The sequence below is a fragment of the Cetorhinus maximus genome, chromosome 10, assembly GCF_964194155.1.
Source record: "Cetorhinus maximus chromosome 10, sCetMax3.hap1.1, whole genome shotgun sequence".
In the NCBI taxonomy this organism is placed as follows: domain Eukaryota; kingdom Metazoa; phylum Chordata; class Chondrichthyes; order Lamniformes; family Cetorhinidae; genus Cetorhinus; species Cetorhinus maximus.
Window position 1 is genome coordinate 67,049,716 of NC_135888.1, and position 25,596 is coordinate 67,075,311.

The 25,596-nt window shown below is 39.4% G+C and overlaps 1 protein-coding gene across 2 annotated transcripts in view; it reads right to left on the reverse strand.

The window, feature by feature from the left end:
* The window catches only part of LOC144685748 (sideroflexin-1), a 78,011-nt gene that overhangs the window by 13,095 nt on the left and 39,320 nt on the right, over positions 1-25,596 (reverse strand). For both annotated transcript variants that reach the window (XM_078550586.1, XM_078550587.1), the window contains exons 2-6: positions 22,363-22,536; positions 11,626-11,796; positions 2,037-2,135; positions 1,656-1,731; positions 547-632 (exon numbers count right to left, since the gene is read on the reverse strand). In XM_078550586.1, the coding sequence (XP_078406712.1) occupies positions 547-632; positions 1,656-1,731; positions 2,037-2,135; positions 11,626-11,796; positions 22,363-22,526 (596 nt within the window). In that variant the 5' untranslated portion in view covers positions 22,527-22,536. The remainder of the gene's footprint in view (positions 1-546; positions 633-1,655; positions 1,732-2,036; positions 2,136-11,625; positions 11,797-22,362; positions 22,537-25,596) is intronic.

The following is a 25,596-nucleotide window of genomic DNA, read 5'->3' on the forward strand; positions in this document are numbered from 1 at the left end:
ATATATGGTGGATAGAAACTACAGGTTTTTTTTTGAAAAGTAAATATTGAAGAGTATTTAAAGATTTGATGTTCCCTTTGTATGGCCAACAATGGGAGAGTTAAAAAAGGGAAAAATGTAATTTCAAAAATATTCCCAATCAAGGGTTTTTAGTCTCAGTAAGCAGTAATGATGATGGGCATGTTATTCCTCACAAATAACTTATACTGATCTTACTGGGCTTTTGTAGCATTCTGACTACTTTACAGCAATTGAGTTGTGTGAATGTCCTCAAATTTTTCCAGGCATATCAATTACAGAAAGTGTGATAGAATAGGTTTGTTCCCAGCACTCTGCTAAATTCTACTCTTTAATAAGGAGGCTCTCAGGAATAGTTCACTATGGCCGCCACTTGATTTTGGAGAAATGCCCAAACTCTGCTTGAAATCTCTCAATGCAAATCTGGAATTGGATAATCCACTGTATGGTGCATCTTGCCACTCCTAGAATTATTTCATTTTGAAATCTGTGTTTTACTGCTATTGAGACAGTAAATGGAAAACTTACCTTTGTCTCATTAAAGGGATATTTATACAGTTGGCAGCAGCTACTGCAGCAAATGGAACAAAACGTCCTATTAGAGGTGTCACACGCTGTACAGAAGAAATGGATCATTAATTATTTCCTTTACAAGAATAACTGAGGGAATCAGTCCAAATCTTCATTATTATATCTGTACAATTGTCTAAACATTACTAAATTTTTGTCTCCTGAACATTGTCCCTTGCCCATATATTACTAACAGGTTGTTACTAATAGTGTTCATTATATTGTCTCCTATCAAATGGGAGTACTAAAGAATTCAAAACTGGAATCCTGAGAAATGTAGCAGGAATCTGTCTACACGTTGTATTATGTTCTCACAAAGAGTACTGATGCAAGAGAGACTAATTTAATTTTCTTTCATTTAATCTTGATATTCCTTGTAACTAAATATTACATGGTGTGTGAATTATTCTTCTATTTTAGAATTGATCTAGGTTATCTTAAATTGTGAACCCACACTAGGCTTTTGTCATGCATCATTAATTGCAATAAATCCAGATGATAAAACACACTCAAAATCAAGGAAAGACAGAGTTAATGAAAAATTTGAACATCTGAAGGAATTCAATAATATTCATACAAGAAAAAAAACATTCTTCATTAAAGCTCACATCTCTGCTTAGTGGATAAATATGTTGTAACATGTGAAATACTAGCGTAGAAGCCTCAACTAGAAACAACACTAACAATTAGTGTCAGTATCCTTGCACAGGAAAGGAGTAAAGTTATCCAGGGTTTGGTTCTTGGTTATTATAGTGTCTTTCAATAAAGTCCATGTGTACATGACCAGGCAAGCATAGGATCAAATTAGCTCTGAACCACTTACTGATATGTTTTTTGAATCTTGAACCAGTGGGTCTTTTGCAATTTATCCCTTCAAATCCTTCTATAGTTTTGAATATTTCTGTTAGATCACTCCTTCACTTTCTCTGCTCCTTGAATACAGCACCAATTTTTCCATAATTATGTCTATTATTCCTGGTATCCTCATGAAATTGGCAATACATATTTTCCATAGTTCCAATATCCAATAGCGGATAAAATATGCACGTATCAAAAGCTAATGATACCTTAGTTAGTGAATTAAGGCCAAGAGCCGTTGCTACTGCACCTGTTGTAGCAGACACATAGGCTGTACCAAGTTGGCTGCAATTTAAACAGGAAATAAAATAAAAAATCATAATTGTAATATATTCTTAGAACTTCTAGAACAAAATCTAACAGCGTTAACTATGATGAAAACACTATTTTGTTTTCATACTAATGGTAAATAAATACTCTATTTCTACAAGAAGTTAATGCATACAAAACAAATCCATGAAAGCTCAGTTTTGTTTATGTTAATTTTATTTTGATCAACAAAACCATCATTTGGTTGGCATCTGAAATACAGTCCAAAACAGAAATTTATAACAATGTCTCACTTCAATCTTAATAGAAACACAACCTACCCTACAGTTATTGGAGCGTCTCCACTTCTGTTAGTATAGTTCACAATAGCATTGAAGGACTGATTAATCCACTGCCAGAAAACCACTGCTGGAGTAGTTCTAAAATCAAATCAATAGGAAACATTACACTTACTATATTTAGTTATAAAAATAACTGTTTTGGAAAATTAATAGGGAAATTGTTCAAAGTCCATATTGGATCACAATTTTTCCTACACCTGTATTTTGTTCTTTCCTTTATCTGTATTACAATTAATGAAAATACTTGTAAAAAAACAAAAGTAAATGGTCAAGGTTCATGGAGCTGGGAATCACCAAAGTTGAAGATAAGGTATATCAGGAATTAGTGATTAAGATGGTTTCAAGCCTGAAGATTGTAAGAGGATGACATGAAAGTTGGTGGGAATGTGAGTGGTGAGGAGGATGTTGAGGCTTCAAGGCGATTTAGACAAGTTGAGTGAGTGGGCAAATACATGGAAGATGCAGTATAACATGGGTAAGTGTGAGGTTATCCACTTTGGTAGGAAAAACAGAATGGCAGAGAATTATTTAAATGGTGATAGGTTGAGAAATGTTGATGTACAAAGGGACCTGGGTGTCTTTGTACACCAATCACTGAAAACAAACATTACAGGTGCAGCAAGCAGTTAAGGCGGCAAATAGTATGTTGGTCTTCATTGCGAGAAAGTTTGAGTACAGGAGCAAGAATGTCTTACTGCAGCTGTACAGGGCCTTGGTGAGACTACACCTGGAGTAGCATGTGCGGTTTTGGTCTCCTTACTTAAGAATATACTTGCCATAGAGGGAGTACAGCAAAGGTTCACCAGGTTGATTCCTCGGATGGCAGGATTGTCGTATGAGGAGAGATTGGGTTGACAAGGCCTGTATTCACTGGCGTTTAGAAAAAATGAGAGGGGATCTCATTGAAACGTATAAAATTCTGACAGGGCTGGACAGAATGGATGCAAGAATAGGTTTCCTCTGGATGGGGGAGTCTAGAACAAGGGAGCACAGTCTCAGGATATGGGGTAGGCCATTTAGGACTGAGTTGAAGAGAAACCTCTTCACTCAGAGGATGGTGAACCCATGGAATTCTCTACCACAGAAGGCTGTGGAGGCCAAGTCATTGAATATATTTAAGGAGGAAATAGATAGATTTCTAGATACTGAAGAGGTCAAGGGGCATGGGGAGAGTGGGAGTAAGGCGTTGAGATAGAAGATCAGCCATGATCATATTTAATGGCAGGACAGGCTTGAAGAGCCGAGTGACCTACTTCTGCTCCTATTTTCTATGAAAGATTGGGGGTGATGAGGGAGCCGCGGGGTGGGGGGGTGGGGGGGGGGGGGCGTTGGGTTGGTTAGGGGAGAAAATAAGTTTCAATATCTCAAGATCACTGAGAAAGAATGAGATAGATTAGGAGATGGGTTATGACTTCAATATAGTAAAGATACAGGAAGTTGGAGCGAGTGTAGGAGAGAGGAAGGGTAAGAGAAGCACTGACCAATGGAGCACAATGTATATACTGTAATATATCTCTACATGGCCTGGGTGAGAGTCAGTTCTTAAATAAAGTCAACAATCTGTGTCTTGATTTGTAGCATCTTATGGCATGGTGGAAGCAGCTTATTTTGAAAATTTTCAATATAAAGTTAATAACCTACAACAAACCATGGAGATATTGATCACGTTATTACTGTTAAATAACATTAATGCCTTAGAAAAAAATGTCATTTGATACCTTGCAAAACTTTTATCAAGTTCTTCTTCCTATATAGCCGTGTCCCCTATTAGTATAGTCATGTAATGCTACAGAAATTGGTAGTCCTGTAATGCTGCTATGGAAGAGCTGACAATATACTTTCTTTCAAAACTGCTCAACAATAACTTGTCTTTATACAGCGCTTTGGATGCAGCAAATGACTCAAGGCACTTCATAGGAGCATTATCAAACATAATTTGACACTGAACCACATTATGATCAAAAAGTGGTCAACAAGGTAGGTTATAAGGAACACTTTAAAAGGAACAGAGAAAGGTAGGGGGGTGGAAAGGTTTAGGGAGAGAATTCCCCATGTTTGACAAACTTATTGGAGTTCCTTGAGGATGTACTGACCAGTGTGGATAAAAAAGGAACCAATATATTCAGAATTCCAAAAGACATTCAATAAATGTGTCACATGACATTCAATACGGTGTCACATAAAAGGTTACTGCACAAGATAAAACCTCGTGGTGTTGGGGAAATGCATTAGCATTGTTAGAGGATTGGCTAACTAACAGAAAATGGAGATTCAGGATGAATGGATCATTTTCCGGTTGTCAAACTGCAACTAGTGGGGTGCCACAGGGATCAGTGGTGAGGTCTCAACTATTTACAATCTATATTAATGATTTGGATGATGGACTTTAATATATTGTAGTCACATTTGCTGATAGAAAGATAGGTGGGAAAGCAAGTTGTGAGGAGGACACCGAGTCTGCAAGGGGATATAGATAGGTTAAGTGAGCAGGCAAAAAATTTGGCAGGAGTATAATGTAGGAAAATGCGAGGCCATTCACTTTGGCAGGAATAATAGAAGATAGATTATTATTTAAATTAAGAGAGACTGCAGAATACTGCAGTATAGAGGAATCTGTGTGCCCTCCTACATGAAACACAAACTATTAGCATGCAGGTACAGGAAGGCAAAAGCAATGTTGCCTTTATTGCAAGGTGGATGGAGTATAAAAGTAAGGAAGTCTTGTGACAACTGTACAGGGCATTGGTAAGACTACCTAGAGTACTGAGTACAGTTTTAAGGAGGGATACACTTGTATTGGAGGCAATTTAGAGAAGGCTCATTAGGATGATTCTTGGGATGAAGAAGTTGTCTTTTGAGGAAAGGTTGAGCAGGTTGGGCCTATACTTAGTGGAATATAGCAGAATGAGAGGCGTTCTTACTGAAATATAAAAGATTTGGGAGGGGATGGGTGATGTGGGGAGGTTGACTGGTTGATGCCAAAAGGATGTTTCCCCTCATGGGGAATTTAGAACTATGGGGCACAGTTTCAGAATAAGGGTGCTCCCATTTAAGGCAGAGAAGAGGAGGAATTTATTTTCTCAGGGGGTCACGAATCTTTGGAATTCTCTACCCTAAAAAGCTGTCCAGGCTGAGTCATTGAATATACTCAAGGCTGAGATAGAAAGATTCTTGAACTACAGACGAGTCAAGGGATACGGGGAACAGACAGGAAAGTGGCATTGAGGCCAAGATCAGATCAGCCATGATCTTTCTGAAAGGCGAACAGGCTTGAGGGGTCGCTCCCATTTCTTATGTTCTTATTCCAACACTTAGGAACTTGGCAGCTGAAGGCACAGCCACTATCAGAGGAGCCATTAAAATAGGGGATTAAGAGGCCAGAAATGGAGGAAAAGAGGATTGGAGAGCTGCAGAGACAAGACCATGGAGGGATTAAAAACAAGGATGAGAATTTTAAAATCAAGGCGTTACTTTCCTGGGAGCCAATATAGTGAGCACACAGGTGATGGGTGAACGGACTTGGTATGAGTTAGGATATGGGCAGCAGAGTTTTAGATGACCTCAAGTTTATGGAGTGTAGTCAGCTATTTGGAATAGTGAAGTCTAAACCTAACAATAGAATGGATAAAAGTTTCAGCAGCATTTGAGTTGAGGCAGGAATGGAGCCAGGCAATCTAGAGGTGTAATTATGCGATCTTAGTGATGTAGTTGGAAGCTCATCTCGAAGAGTTGAATTTTAAATTAAGTGGATATTTTGGTTCAGTCTCAGAGTTGCAAGTGAAAAGGTTGGACTCGGAGGCTAGGGAACTCTTTCTTAAACACCCATCCTGTATGGCTCTAACTACTGGCTCACCTCTAACTTCTTTAAAAGCTCTTGAAAGCATAGCAGCTACCAAAGTCTACAATGGTTTTTCTTGCTTGACTCATCGAAGTCTAGATTCTGTCTCATAAATAACGCTGATACTCTCCTGATCAAAGTTACCAGTAATATATTGTATACCAATCTCTCTCCTCATGCTCTCTATGGTTTGCAACATGCGTGGCCTTTTCATCATCCTCAATTGGCTCTTCTCTGTGATCGATTTATATGGGCCCTGATTCTAATCCTGCCTGTCCCGATGTTGACTGTATAACTCCTGCAATGGCTTTTCTTCCCATGGGTTCTGATGATGGATTACAGACCTGAAACATTAACCCTATCTTCCTCTTTTGACAGATGTTTCTGAACTGTTGAATTTCCAGTATTCTCTGTTTTTAAGTTAGACAAGCAGAGAAGTTTCATAATTGGTGGGGGAAATATTTTTTCTATAAAAAGTAATTAATACACAGCTTGTCACAAATTTAGGAATTACTTATTATTTTATAATATACAAAGGCTTAGCAAAATTCAGGAAGTATTAAAAATGTTCTGACGAAGGACATTGACCCAAAATGCTAACTCTAATTCTCTCCACAATGCTGCTTGATCTGAGTATTTCCATTGTTTTGTTTTTACTGAAAAAATACATTTTGTAATTGCTACTGTTTTTTTATTCCAGTACATAAATCACCAGTTAAAGCCCCAAACAAGGTCTACTGCAGTGTTTTGCTGATACCTTTAAGGACAAAGAAAACCAGTGCCCTAAGTAACCCAAAAAGGGTGTCTGTTCATTATTCTGTGCGGATTACATTACTTTATCTATTAAGGCAAGTGAAATCACTTGAGAATGTTGATAGCTCAGGTACACCAATTAAGTGTTGTCTGAAACACAGTAGCCAAAAGCAAACCTAGAGTAAAACATACAAAAAAAGCAAAACATAACTTCATTCATGGTCTTATCATCTCCCAGTTACGTATACTGTTTACTGTTCTCCTTCTCAGTCTCATAAGTTACTTATCTTACAATGCCTTGTTCACTGGTATTCACCAATTTTCACTAGTTCCAGTTCCCCAACTATGTTGACTTAAAAATTCTAATGGGGAAATTGGGCAGAGTCAATATAGATTTATGAAAGGGAAATCATGTTTGACAAACCTGTTGGAGTTTCTTGAGGATGTCACTAGCAGGATAGATAAGGGAGGGCCACTGGATGCAGTGTATTTGGATTTTCATAAAGCTTTTGATAAGGTCCCACACAGGTTAGTAAGCAAATTTAGGGCTTATGGGACTGGGGGTATACTGGCATGGACTGAGGATTGGTTGATAGAAAACAGAGGAGGAATAAACTGATCATTCTCAGGATGGCAGGCTGTGACTAGTGGGGTACCGCAAGGATCAGTGCGTTGGCCTCAGCTATTCATAATCCATATCAATGATTTGTAATGTAATGTTTCCAAGTTTGCTGATGATACAACACTTGGTGGGAATGTGAGTTGTGAGGGAGATGCAAAAAGGCTTCAAGGAGGTTTAGACAGACTAAATGAATGGGCAAGAACATGGCAGGTGCAATATAATGTGGAAAAATGTGAAGTTATTCACTTTGGTAGGAAAAACAGAGTGCAGATTCATTCTTAAATGGGGAGAGTTTGAGAAGTGCTGATGCCCAAAGAGATCTGGGTGTCCTTGTTCATAGCTCACTTAAAGCTAACATGCAGGTGCAACAGCAATTAGGGACAAATGGTATGCTAGCCTTTATTGCAAGGGGATTTCAGTATAGGAGTAAGGAAGTCTTGCTGCAGTTGTATAGAGCCTTGATGAGACCACACCTGGGGAAACATTTTCCCTCGTGTCAGGGGTGGGCGCGACCCCGATCGGCTCCCTTGATCAGGGCTGCGCCACCATTTTACAGGGGTGGGCCAATTAAGGCCCGCCCAGCGTGACGCTCGCCCGGAAGCGCTGAATGTTCCCTGTGCAGGCCGGGTGAGGGGGGGAATTTCCTGGGTCGGGGCTGGAAATCTCCCTGAGGCACAGAGGTGCCTCAGGGAGATCAGTTTGATATTTAAAAACTGAAATAAAGTAATTAAAAACTTTTAAAACATGTCCCCTCAATTGACACTATCACATGAGCTGGTACATGTCAAAAAATTATTTTAAAAATTTTTATTGAATTTTAAAACACTTCATGAAACCTCAACCTGCTCGTGGATGAGGTTTCACGAAAAATGCGAAGGCCGCCTGGGCTCTTCGTCTGCCCGTCAACCTTAAGATCGGACGGGCAGCATTTAATTGCTTAAATTAGTTTTTAACAGGCCTTAATAGGCCTTTGACAGTTCGGCGGGCGCACAGTCACTGCGCATCATTTTACGCCCCGCCTCCGCTCGCCAACCGGAGAATTCAGCCCCTGGAGTATCATGTGCTGTTTTGGTCTCCTTACTTAAGGAAGCATATACAGCTGTAGAGGGAGTGCAATAAAGGCTCACCATGCTAATCCCTGCGATGGCGGGACTGTATTTTGAGGAAAGATTAAGGAGACTGGGCCTATATTCTCTAGAGTTTAGAATGAAAGGTGATCTCATTGAAGTGTACAAAATTCTTAGAGGGCTCGACAGGGTGGATATAGGAAGGACGTTTCTTTTGTTTGAGGGACAGTCTCAGAATAAGAGGTAGGCCATTTAGGACCGAGATGAGGAGGAATTTCATCAGACAGAGGGTGGTGAATCTTTGGAATTCTCTAAGCCAGAGGGCTGTTGAAGCTTAGTCATTGAGTATGTCCAAAGCAGAGGTTGATAGATTTCTAGATACCAATGATATCAAGGGATATGGGGATAGTGAAGGAAGATGGCATTGAGGTAGAAGATCAGCCATGATCTAGTTAAATGGCAGAGCAGGCTCAAGGGGCCAAATGGCCTACTCCTGCTCCTATGTTCTCATCCTTGTTCCTCCATGGTCTTGTTCCATTCTATCTCTGCAAGCTCGTGTTCCAGCTCACACATTTGCTTCTCTGGCCTTTTGTGCATATTCACCATTGGTGAGAGAAATTGGTTATGTTGCCCTGTTTTGGAATTCCCATCCTAAAGTCCCCTGTGTTGCCACACCTTTATCATTCTCAAAAGGAACCTACTGAAGGGCAAGGCATCCGCCATTTGTTCTTCCTGAACCTCTGCTCAGGTGCTTGAACCTTGCTTTGTACCATGTCTTGAGATGTTTCATTACATTTAAGGCATTATAGAAACGCAAGATATTCTGAGACAAGAATAGTGTGATACCTGAGCCATCAACATAACTAATATTTTCTAGATATTACACTGGCCTCAGCACCCATGCCACCCTTTAGAGGAATCCATTTTATATTTTAAAAGTCTTGTACCTTTGTGACTTCCTGTTGTGCAACACGTATTTGCTGTCTGGTCACATGTTTTCTGTCCAGGTCACACCTCTATCTTGCTATTTGTCATGCTATTTCCATAGCATTTGGATGTCATGCTATCTCTCTCACACCTGTGAATTAGTTTTATACTCTAAGTTATAAGGCACTTATATTTACAGTTATAGTAACCTTTCAGTCCTCCCAACACTATATAGAAAGAGAATTTTATTGAAATATAACACAGGAAAAGGCTGCTTATTCAACAACCAGTCCGTGCTGGTGTTTTTCCTTCAAATGAGCAGTGGCCCTAATCGCAAATGCCTGCCTTAATTCCCTTTTCCTTCAACCATCCATCTAACCTACAGTGACAACAATGGTAATGCTAGTGCTCCTCCAAGCCATCTCCCAGACTCCCAGATTCATTCATTCATGGTCGAGGCAGTGTGTAAAATTTTATAATTATTTTTTCTCTTTCCATACACCTTGTTCCTTGCAGGGAAGTTTTACCTTAAATTTATTGATGCTTTACTCAGTATTTGTTTGACGTCTTCTGGCCTGTCATGCTGTGTCGTCCCTTAGCTTGTCTGTTCTTACTGAGGCTGAATTCTGCTGCCATTGTCCTCCCATTCTGTACCTTCCCTGTACATCCCTGCTGCTGCAGAGTTTCTTCACTGCTCCATCTTTAGGCATGCCATGTTCTAATACTGGGCTCTCTACTACTGTCAGATTTGCTGCATGACCTCCCTTCCCATTCAAAACCTGCTGCCACTACCACAGGACCTGTTCTATCCTATTAGGCAAGATCAAACCTTGCCTGGAAAAAAAAGGTTCAGGGTGAGGTTGGTGGGGCTGGGGAATAGATGTGAGATTCATGGGGAAAGCTGGGAAAGGGAGAGATGGCATCAAGTAGACATATGAGGGAAAACGCTGGAGCTGTGAAGCAGGACATACGGAGGCAAAAGAAGAGAGTTGGAAAAATGGGTAACAGGAGACAGGACAAGGGGCAGGTAGGGGATAGCAAGCAAGTTAAGGGGGAATGTAGGAGAAGGTGGACAGGAGCTGATAAGGAGAAGGAAGGAAGTAATAGGATAAAGAGACAAAAAGAGAAAGTAGAGAGGGGAGAAAAGGAAAACGGAATGTCATTGGGAAGAATGTAATCGGTAAAGGAGCAGCAGAAAGTACAACAGACAGCAGACAGGGTGAGTTGAAGAGAAAAGGTAAATACTATAGGTAGTACACAGAAACAATGAATTAATGGGAAATGAGAACACAAGGGGAGCTGGGCAGTAATTGTGTAGACACAAGAACAGCTGATGGGATGAAAGACAAAGGCATAAAACAAGCTTGGGGAAATTACACATTAGTGTAGGCAGTTAGAAGACCAACACCTTCATGTTGCTTGCTGCTTCCACCCTGCTCTGTGATCATATGTCTCCTCTCCACTTTTGAGAACTCAAAGGAGAGAAATGAAAAAGACAACAGAGTCAGAAGAAAAGCTGAGAGACATCCAGAAAACAATATAAAAATGACAGAACCATAAGGGAATATAATGATACCACTAGAAACACAACAACAAAGTCAGGTAAGACACGAACCATTTACAGCAACTACTTAGGAGTTCCATTAGTATTAAAAAAATACATTATACTGCCCAGGGACTCCGGCATCCACTATTTACCAGGAAATAAACTTCCCAGGACTTGCTTTAAATTGTCAGGACCATGTGAAGCCCATTTCATCGCTGGTACTTTAATATAATTCTAATACAAAATCATGTTTGAAACATGTTGAATAAATCCACAAGTATCAAACAGACATTATAAGCCTGCACATTGTGCCATGCCATGGAGATTTTTTTTTGTCATGATTCACAATTTACAGATACTTTTGGTATATTTTAGGGCATTGCAGCCCCTAATCGCTCCCCAAATGCTGCAATAGAGATTTCCAAATGACATCCAGCTTTTGGGGTTCTGGGTAGTAGTTTCAATTCCACAATTACTTAACATATTTTATTTAAAAAAGAAAACCCTATTTGATGTTCCTAATAAGTATATGGTTTACATTTTCTTTTTGAAGAAGAATGTAATTAGAAAATGAATTCCTTAATGCAGCCAATCCTACTATCTTCTATCGTTTCTGGATCAAATGGGCTGAAGCAAATACTCAAGTTCAATGCTTCGCCAGAAATGTGGTTAGTAGAAAGTGGGCAGAAACATGCAGCTCTCACCATATGCAAACTTGGTAGCATTAAAAGTACATTAACCCTCCTGTCACAATAGGCTTTCTACAGTTGTGAAAAATCAGAAGGAAACCTTACACTTAAAATGTCTTTACTCACTTATAGAAGGTCATCATACATCCAGTAATTGTCATGTTCATTGGCACCTGAGCTGACATTCGGCCAATAAGAATCATTTTTTCTCCTGTATCTGGGTGAAACGCAGAATCATGGACATACTTTGCCCTCCAAAGTTCATCTTCTGTAAGTTCAGGAGCTATTATACCTTGCCTAAGATATAATACATATAAATATATAATAATCTTGCTGTAGGATAAGCATCACCTAAAATCCTCTTATTAAAAAAAAGACAAAGGTTAAAAGCATACAACTTAACAAGATACAGATGATAAAATGAATGAGTTTTTTTCTGCATCCAAGTGTCTAAATATTTTACATAACAACAGTGACCATATTTGGTGAAATTACAATCACTTGGGAAGCAGTACTGAGCAAACTGATGAAGCTGGGGGCTGACAAGTCTTCGAGTCCTGATGGACTTCATCCTAGGGTCTTAAAAGAGGTGGCTAATGAGCTAGTAGATGCATTGGGGTGAATTTTCCAAAATTCTCTAGATTCTGGAAAGGTTCCATCAGACTGGAAAGTAGCAAAAAAAAGAACCCTCTATTCAAGAAGGGAGGGAGGCAGAAAACAGGAAACTATAGCCCAGTTAGCTTGATGTCTGTCATGGGGAAGGTGTTAGAATTGATCATTAAGGAGTTGTCACGAAACTATAATAATTTTCATAATATTATTGTGGCTTATTGTAAGGTAGGTTTATGGGTGTGAATGTAGATAGTTCTGTCTATGTGATTTAATTAAATTAGAGTCAGATAGGCTGCAAGCTTGAAATTATCAGAAGAAGTGAGGGGTAAGAGGCATTTGAAATGCTAATGAGTAAACATGGATGAGGTCTTAGCATGTAGGGTGTGATGGAAATGTGCATTTTTAGATAAGTGAAAGAATTGTTTGGGTTTCAAAGGATGTTTACAACTAACAAGATAAATAGGTCCATTATGTTCATTTTTCTCAAAAGGTACTGACCATATTGGCAACATGAAAGATTTTTGTATTATGGGAAAAGTACATTTCCAAAGACATATATAACAATGGAATTTACAGATTAAAGAGAGAGAAACATATATAAAGAAGGAAGGAAGGTGATGTTGCAGGGTCATATAAGAACTAAAAGGAGTGTGTAAAACAGCCTTGCGGAATCCTCTAGCCATGTTTGCAAAAGTCTGCTGTGTCCAGTAACTAAAGTTAGAGAAAATTCTTTGGAATTCCACTGTCGAATGGGTGCTGTGGTAAATCTGCTAGCTTGCTATTTAAATTTAAAATCTATTTTGGACTGTTGCCTTAAAGGGGGTGTGTAGTTGGTAGTCGGGTTAATTAGGAATTTTGGCATTTGTAATAGTACTATGTAACTGTAATCTTATTTATGTGCTTGAAATCTTTTTTGTTAATAAATGTTTTAATTTAGTTTTTTTAAATATATAAAGGCATTAGTGGACTCTTCACTTCTGTATTCAGTGCACAAATCTCCCGTAATAAATACAAATTGCAAAACCATTGTGATATCGAGGCCAAGTTTCCATTGTGGATTTGGTCCACCTGGCACAAATTACCTGCCACATCATAACAGAGGTCATAGCTGGGCATTTAGAGAAACTCAAGGTAATCAAGACGAGTTAGCATGGATTTGTGAAAGGGAAATTATGTTTAACCAATTCATTGGAGTTCTTTGAAGGAGTAATACGCACTGTGGATAAACGGGAGCCTGTAGACATGCTGTACTTGGATTTTCAGAAGGCATTTGATACGTGCCACATCAAAGGTAATTGCAGAAAATAAAAGCTCATTGTATAGGGGGAAACATATTAAGATGGATAGAAGGTTGGCTGGCTGGCAGAAAACAGAGTATGCATAAATGGGTCTTTTTCTGATTGGCAGGGTGTGACGAGTGGAATCCCACATGAGTCTGTGCTGGGGCCTCAGCTCTTTACAATTTATATCAATAACTTAGATGAGGGGAGTGAAGGCATGGTAGTCAAATTTGCAAAAGACACAAATATAGGTAGGGAAGTATATTGTGAAGACGACATAAGGAGGTTGCAGATTGATATAGATAGGTTGAGTGAGTGGGCAAAAATATGACAGATGGAGCATAATGTAGGAAAATGTGAAGTTGTTCACTTTGACAGGGACAATAAAAAAGTAGAGTATTACTTAAATGGAGAACAGCTGCAGAAATCTGAGGTGCAGAGGGATCTAGGTGTTCTAGTGCATGAGTCACAAAAAGTTAGTATGCAGATACAAGTAATTAAGAAGGTAATAAAGAATAGTATTCCATTAGGAAAGAAATTGAACATAAAAGCAAGGATGTTATGCTTAAGTTATATAGGGCATTGGTGAGACCACATCTCGAATAGTGTGTAGTTTTGGTCTCCTTATTTAAGGAAGGATGTAAATGCATTGGAGGTGGTTCAGAGGAGGTTTACGAGATTGATACCTGGAATGAGCAGGTTGTCTTATGAGACAAGGTTAGACAGACTGGGCCTGTTTTTACAGGAGTTTAGAAGAGCGAGGGGTGACTTGATTGAAGTATATAAGTTCCTTAACGGTCTTGACAAGGTGGACGTGGAAAGGATATTTCCTCTGGTGGGTGAGTCCAGAACTAGGGGGCACTGTTTTAACACTAGGGGGTCACCCTTTTAGGACAGAGATGAGGAGAAATTTTTCTCTCAGAGGGTTGTGAGACTTTGGAACTCTCTGCCTCAGGAGGCAAGGTCATTGAATATTTTTAAGGCAGATTCTTGTTAGGCAAGGGAACCAAAGGTTATCGGAGGTGGATGGGAATGTAGAATTTGACACACAAACAGATCAGCCATGATCATATTGAATGGCAGAGCAGGCTTGAGGGGCTGAATGGCCTACTTCTGCTCTTATTTCGTATGTTCGTATTTCAAATGTTATTCATTAATTGTGAGGCACTTTGGGACATCCTGAGGGTGGTCCATAAATCCAAGTTTTCTTTTCTTTATGTGAAGTTATTTTTGACAAATTTAGGATCTTACCGACTTAATGGCTCAGAATGTGCTGTCAAAATAAGTGAGGCTAAAGGTGCTCACCGTTATTTGTGTGTAAATTATACAGCAACTGCAGGTAAGGGGCAGATGTGCAGTTAAATGGGGATATCCAAGTTACATTGCTCCACTGTAAGCCTCATAGAAATATCACTTTGTTGCTGTCTCACCATTGAATGCCACAAAATTGGTGCACTTGTCCAGCAGATATGACCCAAACTCGTCGCAGAAAGTTATTCTCGTCATTTCAAGCACAAGTAACCTTTTAACAATGCGCCACTTGTTAATTACTGCCAATCAATCTCCCAAGCATTGAAAATTAATTATTACTAGTGTGGAATCTCATTCCTTTAGATAGTAATTTATGTTGGGGATTTGAAATGTCAAATTTAAAAATAAAAATGCCTTCCTCTTTTTCTCTCTTTCAATCCAACCTTTCCCTATTTCTCTTTTTGTACTGTATCTGATTTGGCACTGGATTCATCTACTCTAATTTACACTTCCTTTTCAGCCCTGAAGCTGTTTATTTCAGTCTCATTAGTTAAGGGGATACATAGTTGCTTGCCCTGCCCATTTGGGTCCCAGGTGTTCTGTTTCCCTCCTGCACGATCAGCTCACACTTCCAGCAACTAGCTGTACAAATCTTGAAACCCTTACTTTGCAAGGGAAAGTCTAACGAATGGCAGATAGCATTAGGTCTCTGCTCCAGCAAATGATGGTCCATTCTCATTGTTAAGTTTGGAAAAGGACTCTTGCATATTCTAATATAATCAATTTGTTAAATCTTAAAACACCCATTCAAAACTGAGGCACATTCAAATTCTTCCAAATAAATGGCGAAAAAACCAAGCAAATGGATTATACTTTTCTCAAGACTTCAGATGCTTTTTTTGTTCAAGTCAAACATACCAATTTCCAAGGCAATACTTCAACAATTTACCATGGTTTCAAATTAACACGGGTTTGTTGGAATGATAATAATGCTAAATAATACTGAAGGAGAGAACATTCCGAAGCTAACACATGCAGATTGAATTTTGTGCTCACAAATTCATAAGCTTTCTTATGTTTATTTATTTATTTACTTACAAATTACCTGTGGTGTAAGTTTAAATGCACCTTTCTCATTTCTATAATGTGCCATGACAGAGTGCAGAGTAGACTTACTACAATCATACCAGGGATGAGAGACTTTAGTCATGTGGAGAGAACAAAAGAAACAGGAACAGTGGACCATACTCCCGCTCGGGCCTGTTCTGCCATTTAGCATGGTCATGACTGATCTTTGGTCTCAACTCCCCAGTCCTGCCTGCTCCCCATATACCTCGATTCCCTGAGATACCAAAAATCTGTCCATCTCAGCTTTAAGTATTTTCAACTATGGAGCATCCACAATCCTTTGGGATAAAGAATTCTAAAGTTTCACTACCCTTTGCGTGAAGAAATATCTAATTTCTGTCATAAATGACATAATTATCCTGAGACTTTGTCCCTGTGTTCTAGATTTCCCAGCTAAGAGAAACAACTTCTTAGTGTCTTGCCTGTGAAGTCCCTTCACGATCTTGCATGTTTCATTGGAATCACCTCTCATTCTTCGAGACTCGAGAGTCTAGGCACAATTTATTTAGCCACTCATCTTAGGTCAACATTGTCATCCCAGGAACCAATCTAGTGAACCTTTGTTGTACTGCTTCCAAAGCAGATATATTGTTCCTTAGCTATGGAGACCTAAACACACAGAACTCCAGGCATGCTCTCACCAAAGCCCTATACAATTGTTGCAAGTCTTCCTTATTCTTATACGCCCATCCATTTGCAATAAGGCCAACATGTCACTTTCCTTCCTAATTACTTGCTGTACCTGCATGCTAACCTTGTGTGCCTTGTACTAGTATACCCAAATGTGTCAGAAAATCAACATTTAAAACTTTTACATCTTTTGAAAAATATTCTGCTTTTCTTTTCTTACTAACAGCAAATAACTGTATACTTCTCCACATTATACTCCATCTGCCACATTTTTGCCAACTCACTTAACCTGTGAATATCTCTTTACAGGCTCTTTGTGTCACCCTCACAGCTTACATTCTTACATAGCTTTCTATCATCAGCACACTTGGATAACATTACTCTGTCTCTTTATCTAAATTGTTAATATAGATTATAAATAGCTGAGGCTCCCACAATGATCAATGCAGGAAAATTCCTCTTTTAGCCCTACTCTTTGCTTCCTGTCTGTCACCAAGTTCTCTATCCATCCATGCTAACATACTACCCCAAACTCCATGGGTCCTTGCCTTTTGTGTGGAAGACAGTGGCGTTGAGGTCAAGTCACCGGACTAGTAATCCGGAGCCCAAGCTAATGCTTGGATAATGCAGGTTAACTCCCACCATGGCTGCTGGTGGAACGTAAATTCAATTAATAAATCTGGAATATAAAGTTAGTCTCAGTATCAACTATCATCGACCGTTGTAAAAACCCATCTGGTTCACTAATGTCCTTTAGGGAAGCAAATCGGCCTTCCTTACCTGGTCTGGCCTACATGTGGCTCCAGGCTCACAACAATGTGATTGACTCAACTGCCCACTCAGTTCAAGGGCAATTAGGGATGGACAACAAATGCTGGCCTTGCCAGCAACACCAAATCCCATGAAAGAATAAAAAACTTATCGAATGTCTTTTGGAAATCCAATTATACTACATTTACCACTTCTCCTTTATCTATCCTATTAGTTATATCCTCACATAACTCAAACTTTCATGACTTGACTCGAACTTGAACATGACTTACCTTTCATAAAACCATGTTGACTTTGTCTGATCATGGTATGATTTTCTAAATACATTGTTAAGACTTAATAATAGATTTGATAATTTTTCCAATGACTAACGTCAGGCTAACTGGTCTGTAGTTCACTGTTTTCTCTCTACCCTCTTTTCTCAAATAGCTTCCAATCTACTGGAACCATTCTAGGAGCTATAGTATTTTGGAAAATCAATCAGTGCACCCATGATCTCTGCAGTTTTTTTTAAGGTCTTAGGGTGTAGGCCATCAGGCCCTGGGGATTTGTCAGCTTTTAATCCCTTAAGTTTCTCCAATGCTTTTTCTGTACTGGTATTAATTATTTTACATTTCTCATTCTTATTAGCCTCTGTGTTACCCTCTATTTCCGGTATGTAATTTGTCTTCAGTGAAAAGAGAAAAATACTTTTTATATGATATCAACATTTTAATCATAATACAATCACAGAATCTCACAGTGCAGAAGAGGCCCTTTGGCCCATGCAGTCTGCACCGACACGTGAGAAACACCTGACCTACCTACCTACCTAATCCCATTTACTAGCACTTGGCCCATAGCCTTGAATGTTATGACGTGCCAAGTGCTCATCCAGGTACTTTTTAAAAGGATGTGAGGCAACCCGCCTCCACCACCCTCCTAGGCAGCGCATTCCAGACCGTCACCACCCTCTGGGTAAAAAAGTTTTTCCTCACATCCCCCCTAAACCTCCTGCCCCTCACCTTGAACTTATGTCCCCTCGTGACTGACCATTCAACTAAGGGGCCCTCCCTATCCACCCTGTCCATGCCCCTCATCATCTTGTACACCTCGATCAGGTCACCCCTCAGTCTTCTCCGCTCCAACGAAAACAACCCAAGTCTATCCAACCTCTCTTCATAACTTAAATGTTTCATCCCAGGCAACATCCTGGTGAATCTCCTCTGCACCCCCTCCAGTGCAATCACATCCTTCCTATAATGTGGCGACCAGTACTCCAGCTGTGGCCTCACCAAGGTTCTATACAACTCCAACATGATCTTCCTTGTAATCTATGCCTCAATTGATAAAGGCTAGTGTCCCATATGCCTTTTTCACTACCCCACTAACATGCCCGCCCGCCTTCAGAGATCTGTGGACACACACGCCAAGGTCCCTTTGTTCCTCAAAACTTCCTAGTGTCATGCCGTTCATTGAATACTTCCTTGTCAAATTACTCCTTCCAAAGTGTATCACCTCACACTTTTCAGGGTTAAATTCCATCAGCCACTTATCTGCCCATTTGACCATCCCGTCTATATCTTCCTGTAGCCCAAGGCACTCAACCTCACTGTTAACCACCCGGCCAATCTTTGTGTCATCTGCAAACTTACTAATCCTACCCCCACATAGTCAACTATGTCGTTTATATAAATGATGAATAACAGGGGACCCAGCACAGATCCCTGTGGTACACCACTGGACACTGGCTTCCAGTCACTAAAGCATCCTTCTGTCATCACCCACTGCCTCCTACAACTAAGCCAATTTTGAATCCATCTTATCAAATAATCCCGTGTGCATTTGCCTTCTTTATAAGTCTCCCATGTGGGACCTTGTCAAAGGCTTTGCTGAAATCCAAATAAACTACATCAACTGCATTACCTTCATCCACACACCTGGTTACCTCCTCAAAAAATTCAATCAAATTTGTTAGGCATGACCTCCCTCTGACAAAGCCATGCTGACTATCCCTCATCAAACCTTGCCTCTCCAAGCGGAGATAGATTCTCTCCTTCAGAATTTTCTCCAATAGTTTCCCTACCACTGATGTGAGACTCAATGGCCTGTAGTTCCCTGGCTTTTCTCTACAACCCTTCTTAAATAGCGGAACCACATTAGCTGTTCTCCAGTCCACTGGCACCTCCCCCGTGGCCAGAGAGGAATTAAAAATTTGGGTCAGAGACCCTGCGATCTCCTCCCTTGCCTCCCTCAGCAGCCTGGGACACAAATCATCCGGACCTGGAGATTTGTTCACTTTTAAGCCTGCCAACACCTCCATATAATAGTTATATAATATCCATATATATTGCATATATGATATAATATTTATATTTTTATAACATAAAATGAATCAACATTCCTGCCACTTGCTTATTTCCCATGATAATTGCTCCTGTCATTGTCATTATTACTTTTGCTACTCTCCTCCTTTTTACATACTTGTAATAGCTCTTTCTAATCTGTTTTTATATTCCAGGCTAGTTTTATTTCATAATTTATTTTCCATCTTTTCAATTTTTTGGTTGCCCTTTGTTAGTTTCTAAAACTCTTTGAAACGTCAGGCTTACTACTATTCTTTGCAACAATATAAGCCTCTTCTTTTAATCTAATGCTATCCTTAACCTCCCTAGTGGGCCATGGACGGATATTTCTTGTTGATTTTTGTTTTTTTAATGGAATGCATTTGTGCTGAAAACTTTAATCACTTCTTTAAATGCTTCCCCTTGTTTATTTACTGCCAAACCTGGTCTACATATCCAACCAACCTTATTCAGCTCTCCCCTCATAACTATGTAATTGCTTTTTTTCCCCCCAAAGTTTAAAGATTCTTGTTTTGGACTCGAGTATGTCACTAAAACTTAATTTGGAATTCCATTGTATTTTGATCACTTTTCCCAGGGGATCTTTTAATGTGATATTACTATTTAACCCTAGAATAATACTAGATATAAAATAACATTATTCTAGTTGGTTCCATGATTTTAATTGTCCAACTGTTCTTTCCTATTTTCTTAAATCTCTGCTAACCTGTTCTGATCCAAGAGCTGTTCAAAATAATGAAGGGTTTTGATGGAGTAAGTAAGGAGAAACTGTTTCCACTGGCAGGAGGGTAAGAATCCAGAGGGCAAAGATTTAAGACCTCACAAAAGAACTAGAGGGAAGGTTAGGAAGTTTTGTTTTTATGCAGCAAGTCATGATGACCTGGAATGTACTGTCTGAAAGAGTGGTTGAAGCAAATTCAATCGTAAATTTCAAAAGAAAATTGGTTAGATGCTCAAAAACGAAAATAAATGGAGGGGGAAGAGTAGGTGAGTGGGACCAACTGGATATCCCTTTCAAAGAGCTAGTAAAGGCACAAGAACTGAATGACCTCCTTTTGAGCTATTTTTTCTTTGCCTCCATGTAACAAATCTATATTCCCATAAATTTCAGGGGCTTTGATCGAATTGTTCAATTTTTTTGTACCTTTCAAACTCAACTATAACATTCAGAAACAGGCATTGTAATTAGGTAACCACCTTCAATTTAATACAGACAAAACAGTTTGCTCACTGTCAACTGGAAATATTTTCCAGCCTAGATTTGTTGCTATACAGTTACTACAAAAATATTCCACCTTTGATTCATATTCCAATTTCATGCTTTGCACATTAGTTTTCCTTGTGAAAAAATAATTTTTCCAGTTACTATTATGAAACAATTAATTAATCTGCTGGTGACATATACTCTGTCCACTGTTAAATAATAATACATTTATTTATGCTTATGTTTGTTTCTCATATGAATCCACAAGTGATTTCTTCCCTACTCTAGAAATTAGGGTTTCAGAATCTCAAATTAAATTTTGTTGCTTTTACGTTAAGCAAATAGAATTAATTTCATTTTAAATTCTTGGACCATTTTAATGTGTATATTGTACCCCTAAATCAGGCAGTTATTTTTTCCCCCATGGTGCAACATTGCAAGTTATATTTGTGAAAGACAAACTGTCCAGCATTAATGCTAAAGATATATGAATCAGTCAATATTGCGAAGGTCAGCATTTCAAGCGCACATTTTTGCATTAGGACATTAAGGACAAAGATCAATGCCTAGCACAGTAAATTTAAATTCACACTTCCACTGTATACCTATATAGGAAAAATAATTGAATGTTGTATATAAAACTATGCTGTCTTTGTGAGTTTGAGCCAGAAATGGGTGAACGTTTCAAAGAAATGGCGTAGGATGAAGTAAGTTTAGGTTAGAAAGAAGCTAATGTTTGGAAATACCAGATGTTTTATAGTGCTACCTTATGATTGACCTGTAGTTAACTCACCTGTTATGGATTGTACCCAAGCTGTATTTTATATCGAAACTATTGGTCTGAGGTTATGCTGCATTGCCCAGCTTTGACGCGAACATGCAACATCAAGAAAGAACTCAGCATACGTAATTACTTGTACACATTTGGAGACCTCTGATATCAGATGGCAAATTTTACATTTATACTAAGATAAGGGGTGGGGCACAACATTTACAAACTTACAGCTGTCCAGAAGGATTAAGGATGGTTCCAGCATTTCTTTAAACCAAATTTGATAAATAAATGACCTTATACTCCATGATTTATCCAGCCCCAGGAATTATAGATAGTTTTTCCAAAGGTACTCATATTTTTCTGTTCTAAAAATCAGATCTTAAGTACAACTCCAAAGTCAAGTTATCAATCATGTTTGCTTTTGCTGGTATGACGATTCTTATAGTTAAGAAACCAACATTCAAACATCTCTAACTGAGTTATCCTTATCCTCAATCTTCTTCCTAACTTGATATTCATCCACTGGGTTCTGTCTAGTGTAGGGTTGGGGTAATCCTTCCAGTCTCAAATCTTATTTGAGGCTTTTACCTTAACTTATTTAACTATGAACAGAACTAGTTTCTGAAGGTATTTTGTTGCTGCTATCCTATTAAGTCACAATACCATTCGCTTTTATCCCCCAAAGGGTTTCTTCCTTGTAAAGATATGAGTTCAGCCTACAAATGTGTGCATCCTTTTTCCCCCATTGTTTAACTTAAAAAAGTTAAAATCAAATTGGCGATAAAATTGCAGGACATCAGAAATATATCAACAAATAAAAATAAAAGACAGGCTACAATGTCATATAAAGGCTTTGCTATACTATACCTATAATCATGTATTATCTTTCTAGCATTCTCCAATTGAGCATTTGATAGAAGAATGTTCCTAGGGTCAGTAACTGTGAAGAAGTGTTTTGCTCTCCCAATAAAAGTACCCTGGTCCCATCGAGGCTCTTTGGTATTGATGTTCAACGATACTTCTCCAGTCATTTTAAAATCTCTAGAAGGCAAAGAAACATAAAACATGGATAAGAACATAATAAGAAATAGGAGAAGGCCATACAGCTTGTTGAGCCAGCTCCGCTGTTCACTGCTGATCTTTGGCTTCAATTCCACATTTATGCCTGCTCCCCATGCCCCTCGATTCCCTGAGGGACCAAAAATCTGTCCATCTCCTCCTTAAATACATTCATTGATGACAGATCCACAACCTTTTGGGGTAGAGAATTCCAAAGATTCACAACCCTTTGAGTGAAGAAATTTCTCATAACAGTCCTAAATGATTGGTCCCTTACCCTAAAACTGCCTCCTTGTTCTAGATTCCCAAGCCAGGGGGGACAACCTCTCAGTAGCCTATCAAGCCTTTTCACAATCTTGAATGTTGCCGACTCACTTAACCTGTCTATATCTCTTTGCAGCCTCTGTGTCCTCCTCACAGATTGCATTCCCACCCAGCTTTGTACCACCAGCAAACTTAGATATGCTACTCTTTCTTTGTCTACATCATTAACATAGATTGTAAATAGCTGAGGCCCCAGCATGGATCCTTGCAGTACTCTAATCATAGCATGCCAATTTGAAAATGCTAAATTTATCCCTACTCTCTGCTGCCTGTCCATTAACCAATCCTCTATCTATGCTAATATATCACCCCAACTCCATGAGCCCTTATCTTGTGTATTAACCTTTTGTGTGGCACCTTGACCAAAATTAGGAGAGCTGTCCCACAGATGAGTCAAGCAACAGCCAGGCAGAGTCATACTCACAGGATCATACTTTCCAGTCAACATTCCAGACTCCTCTGGCACCGGCAGGATAGACCCACCAGAGGTAGTGCCGCAGAGGTACACAGTACAGAGGGAGTGGCCCTGAAGTTCTCAACATTGACACCAGACCCCATGACGTCTCATAACATAACATGTAAAGAAATCTCCTGCTGATTGCCACTTACTGCCCTCCCTTGGCTGAGTCACTACTACTCCTCCATGTTGAACAGCACTTGAAAAGAAGCACCAAAGGTGGCACAGGCACAGGATGTATTCTGGGTTGGGAACTTCAATGCCCATCAACAATAGTGGTTCAACAGTAGCACTACTGACCAAGTTAGTCGAGTCCTGAAGGGCATAGCTTTCCAACCGGGCTTGCAGCAGGTGATGAGAGAACTAGCATGAGGGATAAAGCTACTTGAGCACATCCTACAAATCTACCTGTTGCAGATACATCTGTCTTCAACAATATTGGTAGGTGTGTACAGATCTTGTGGTCCCAGCCGCATACTGAGGACACCCTCCATCATGTTGTATGGCACTACCACTGTGGTAAATGGAATAGATTCAGAGAAGATTTGGCAGCTCAAAACTAGGCATCCATGAGTGCAATAGGCTAACAGCAGCAGAAAAATTAAATTTCACCTCACCCAATCTGCAACTTCATGAAGGAGTATAGAAGAACATGCCAGAAGCAGCACTAGATGTATCATTAATTTACTCTCAATCAGATGTTGTTGATGGGGGGTACTTTACTCTCACTAATCTACTTACCGATGCTTGTGTTCCGCCAGGATTATTCAACTACAGGCCTCATTACATGGGCAAAGGAGCTGAATTCCAGAGGTGAGGTGAGAGTGACTGGCCTGGACATTAAGGCAGCATTTTACCAAAGTGTGACACCAAGGAGTCCTTGTAAAATTGAAGCCAACGGAAATCAGGGGATAACAATCCACAAACTGGAGTCTTTGCTAGCAAAGTTTGCTGGGGAAAAATTATCTCAGTCCCAGAACAGCATTTCATTTCAGAAGTTCTAAGGTAGTGTCCTAGGCCTAACCATCTTCAACTGCTTCAATGACCTTCCCTCCGTTAGAAGGTTAGAAATGGGGATATTGGCTGAATGTTCAGTTCCATTTTTAGTTTGAGATAATGAAGCAGTCCTTCTTGCATGCAGCAAGACTTGGGCAACATTCAGGCTTAGGCTGATAAGTGGCAAGTGTGTATATGATACATATTTCCCCTTTTAGAGGCTGTTAATTAGATAATTAGATTAGTAGTTCATTTGGTTATTTGGTAAACTCAAAAGAATATAATATACAAATTACACATTATATATGACAATTTCACGATAATTATTGCCACTCGTGTTAAATATTGTATTTATATGGCTTTAAGTTTAAACTACATTAATCCACTAGTGAGGCCATAAAGGTAACAGATAAATATTTTTATTAAGCTGCAATGATGCCTTCATGACACCAAGATTTTCCTATAATAACCTTTTGTGGTGTAAATGTTCTACAAAAACCATTAATACACAGAATCAAACCATGATTTGGTAGCTCTAGCTTCATCAGAATCTGCAAACAGATAGCTTCGCACAGATGTGGGAGTGAATCTCCTCTCTCCTCAATGACAAACTGCAAGGCTCTGCAGCCAGGGGAAATATCCTACCTGCACCTATCCTTTCAGGCCCCTTAACAATTTCATGTTTCAATGAGATCAGCTCTCATTCTTCCACATTCTAGGGAACATAGGTCCTGTTTATTAAATCTCCCTGCATTGGACAATCCCTTCATCCCAGAAATCAGGTTTCATGTGTCAGCCATAGACCAGTGGTAGCACTACCACCTTTGAGTCTCAAGCTTGTGGACTCATGTCCCATTCCAGGACTTGGAACACAAAAATCAAAGCTGGCATTTCAATGCAGTTCTGAGGGATTGCCGTGAAGTCAGAGGTGCCCTCTTTCAAATGAAACATTAAATTGAGGCTCAATCTTCCCTCTCAGGGAATTTAAAGGATCACACAGCACTATTTCGACAAGGAGGTGAGTTATCCCTGTTGTCCTGGCCAATATCTCAATTACCACCATAAAAAAGAGGGGTTATCTGGTCATTGTCAGGTCAATATCACATTTTCAGTTTGTGGAAGTGGCTGTGTGCAAATTGGCTGCTGCAATTCCTACATATCAACAACTTCAAAAGTACTTCATTAGCCGTAATGCACTTTGAGACATCCTGCAGTCATGAAAGGCACTATATAAATGCATGTCTTTCTTTTATTGCACTTGTTCC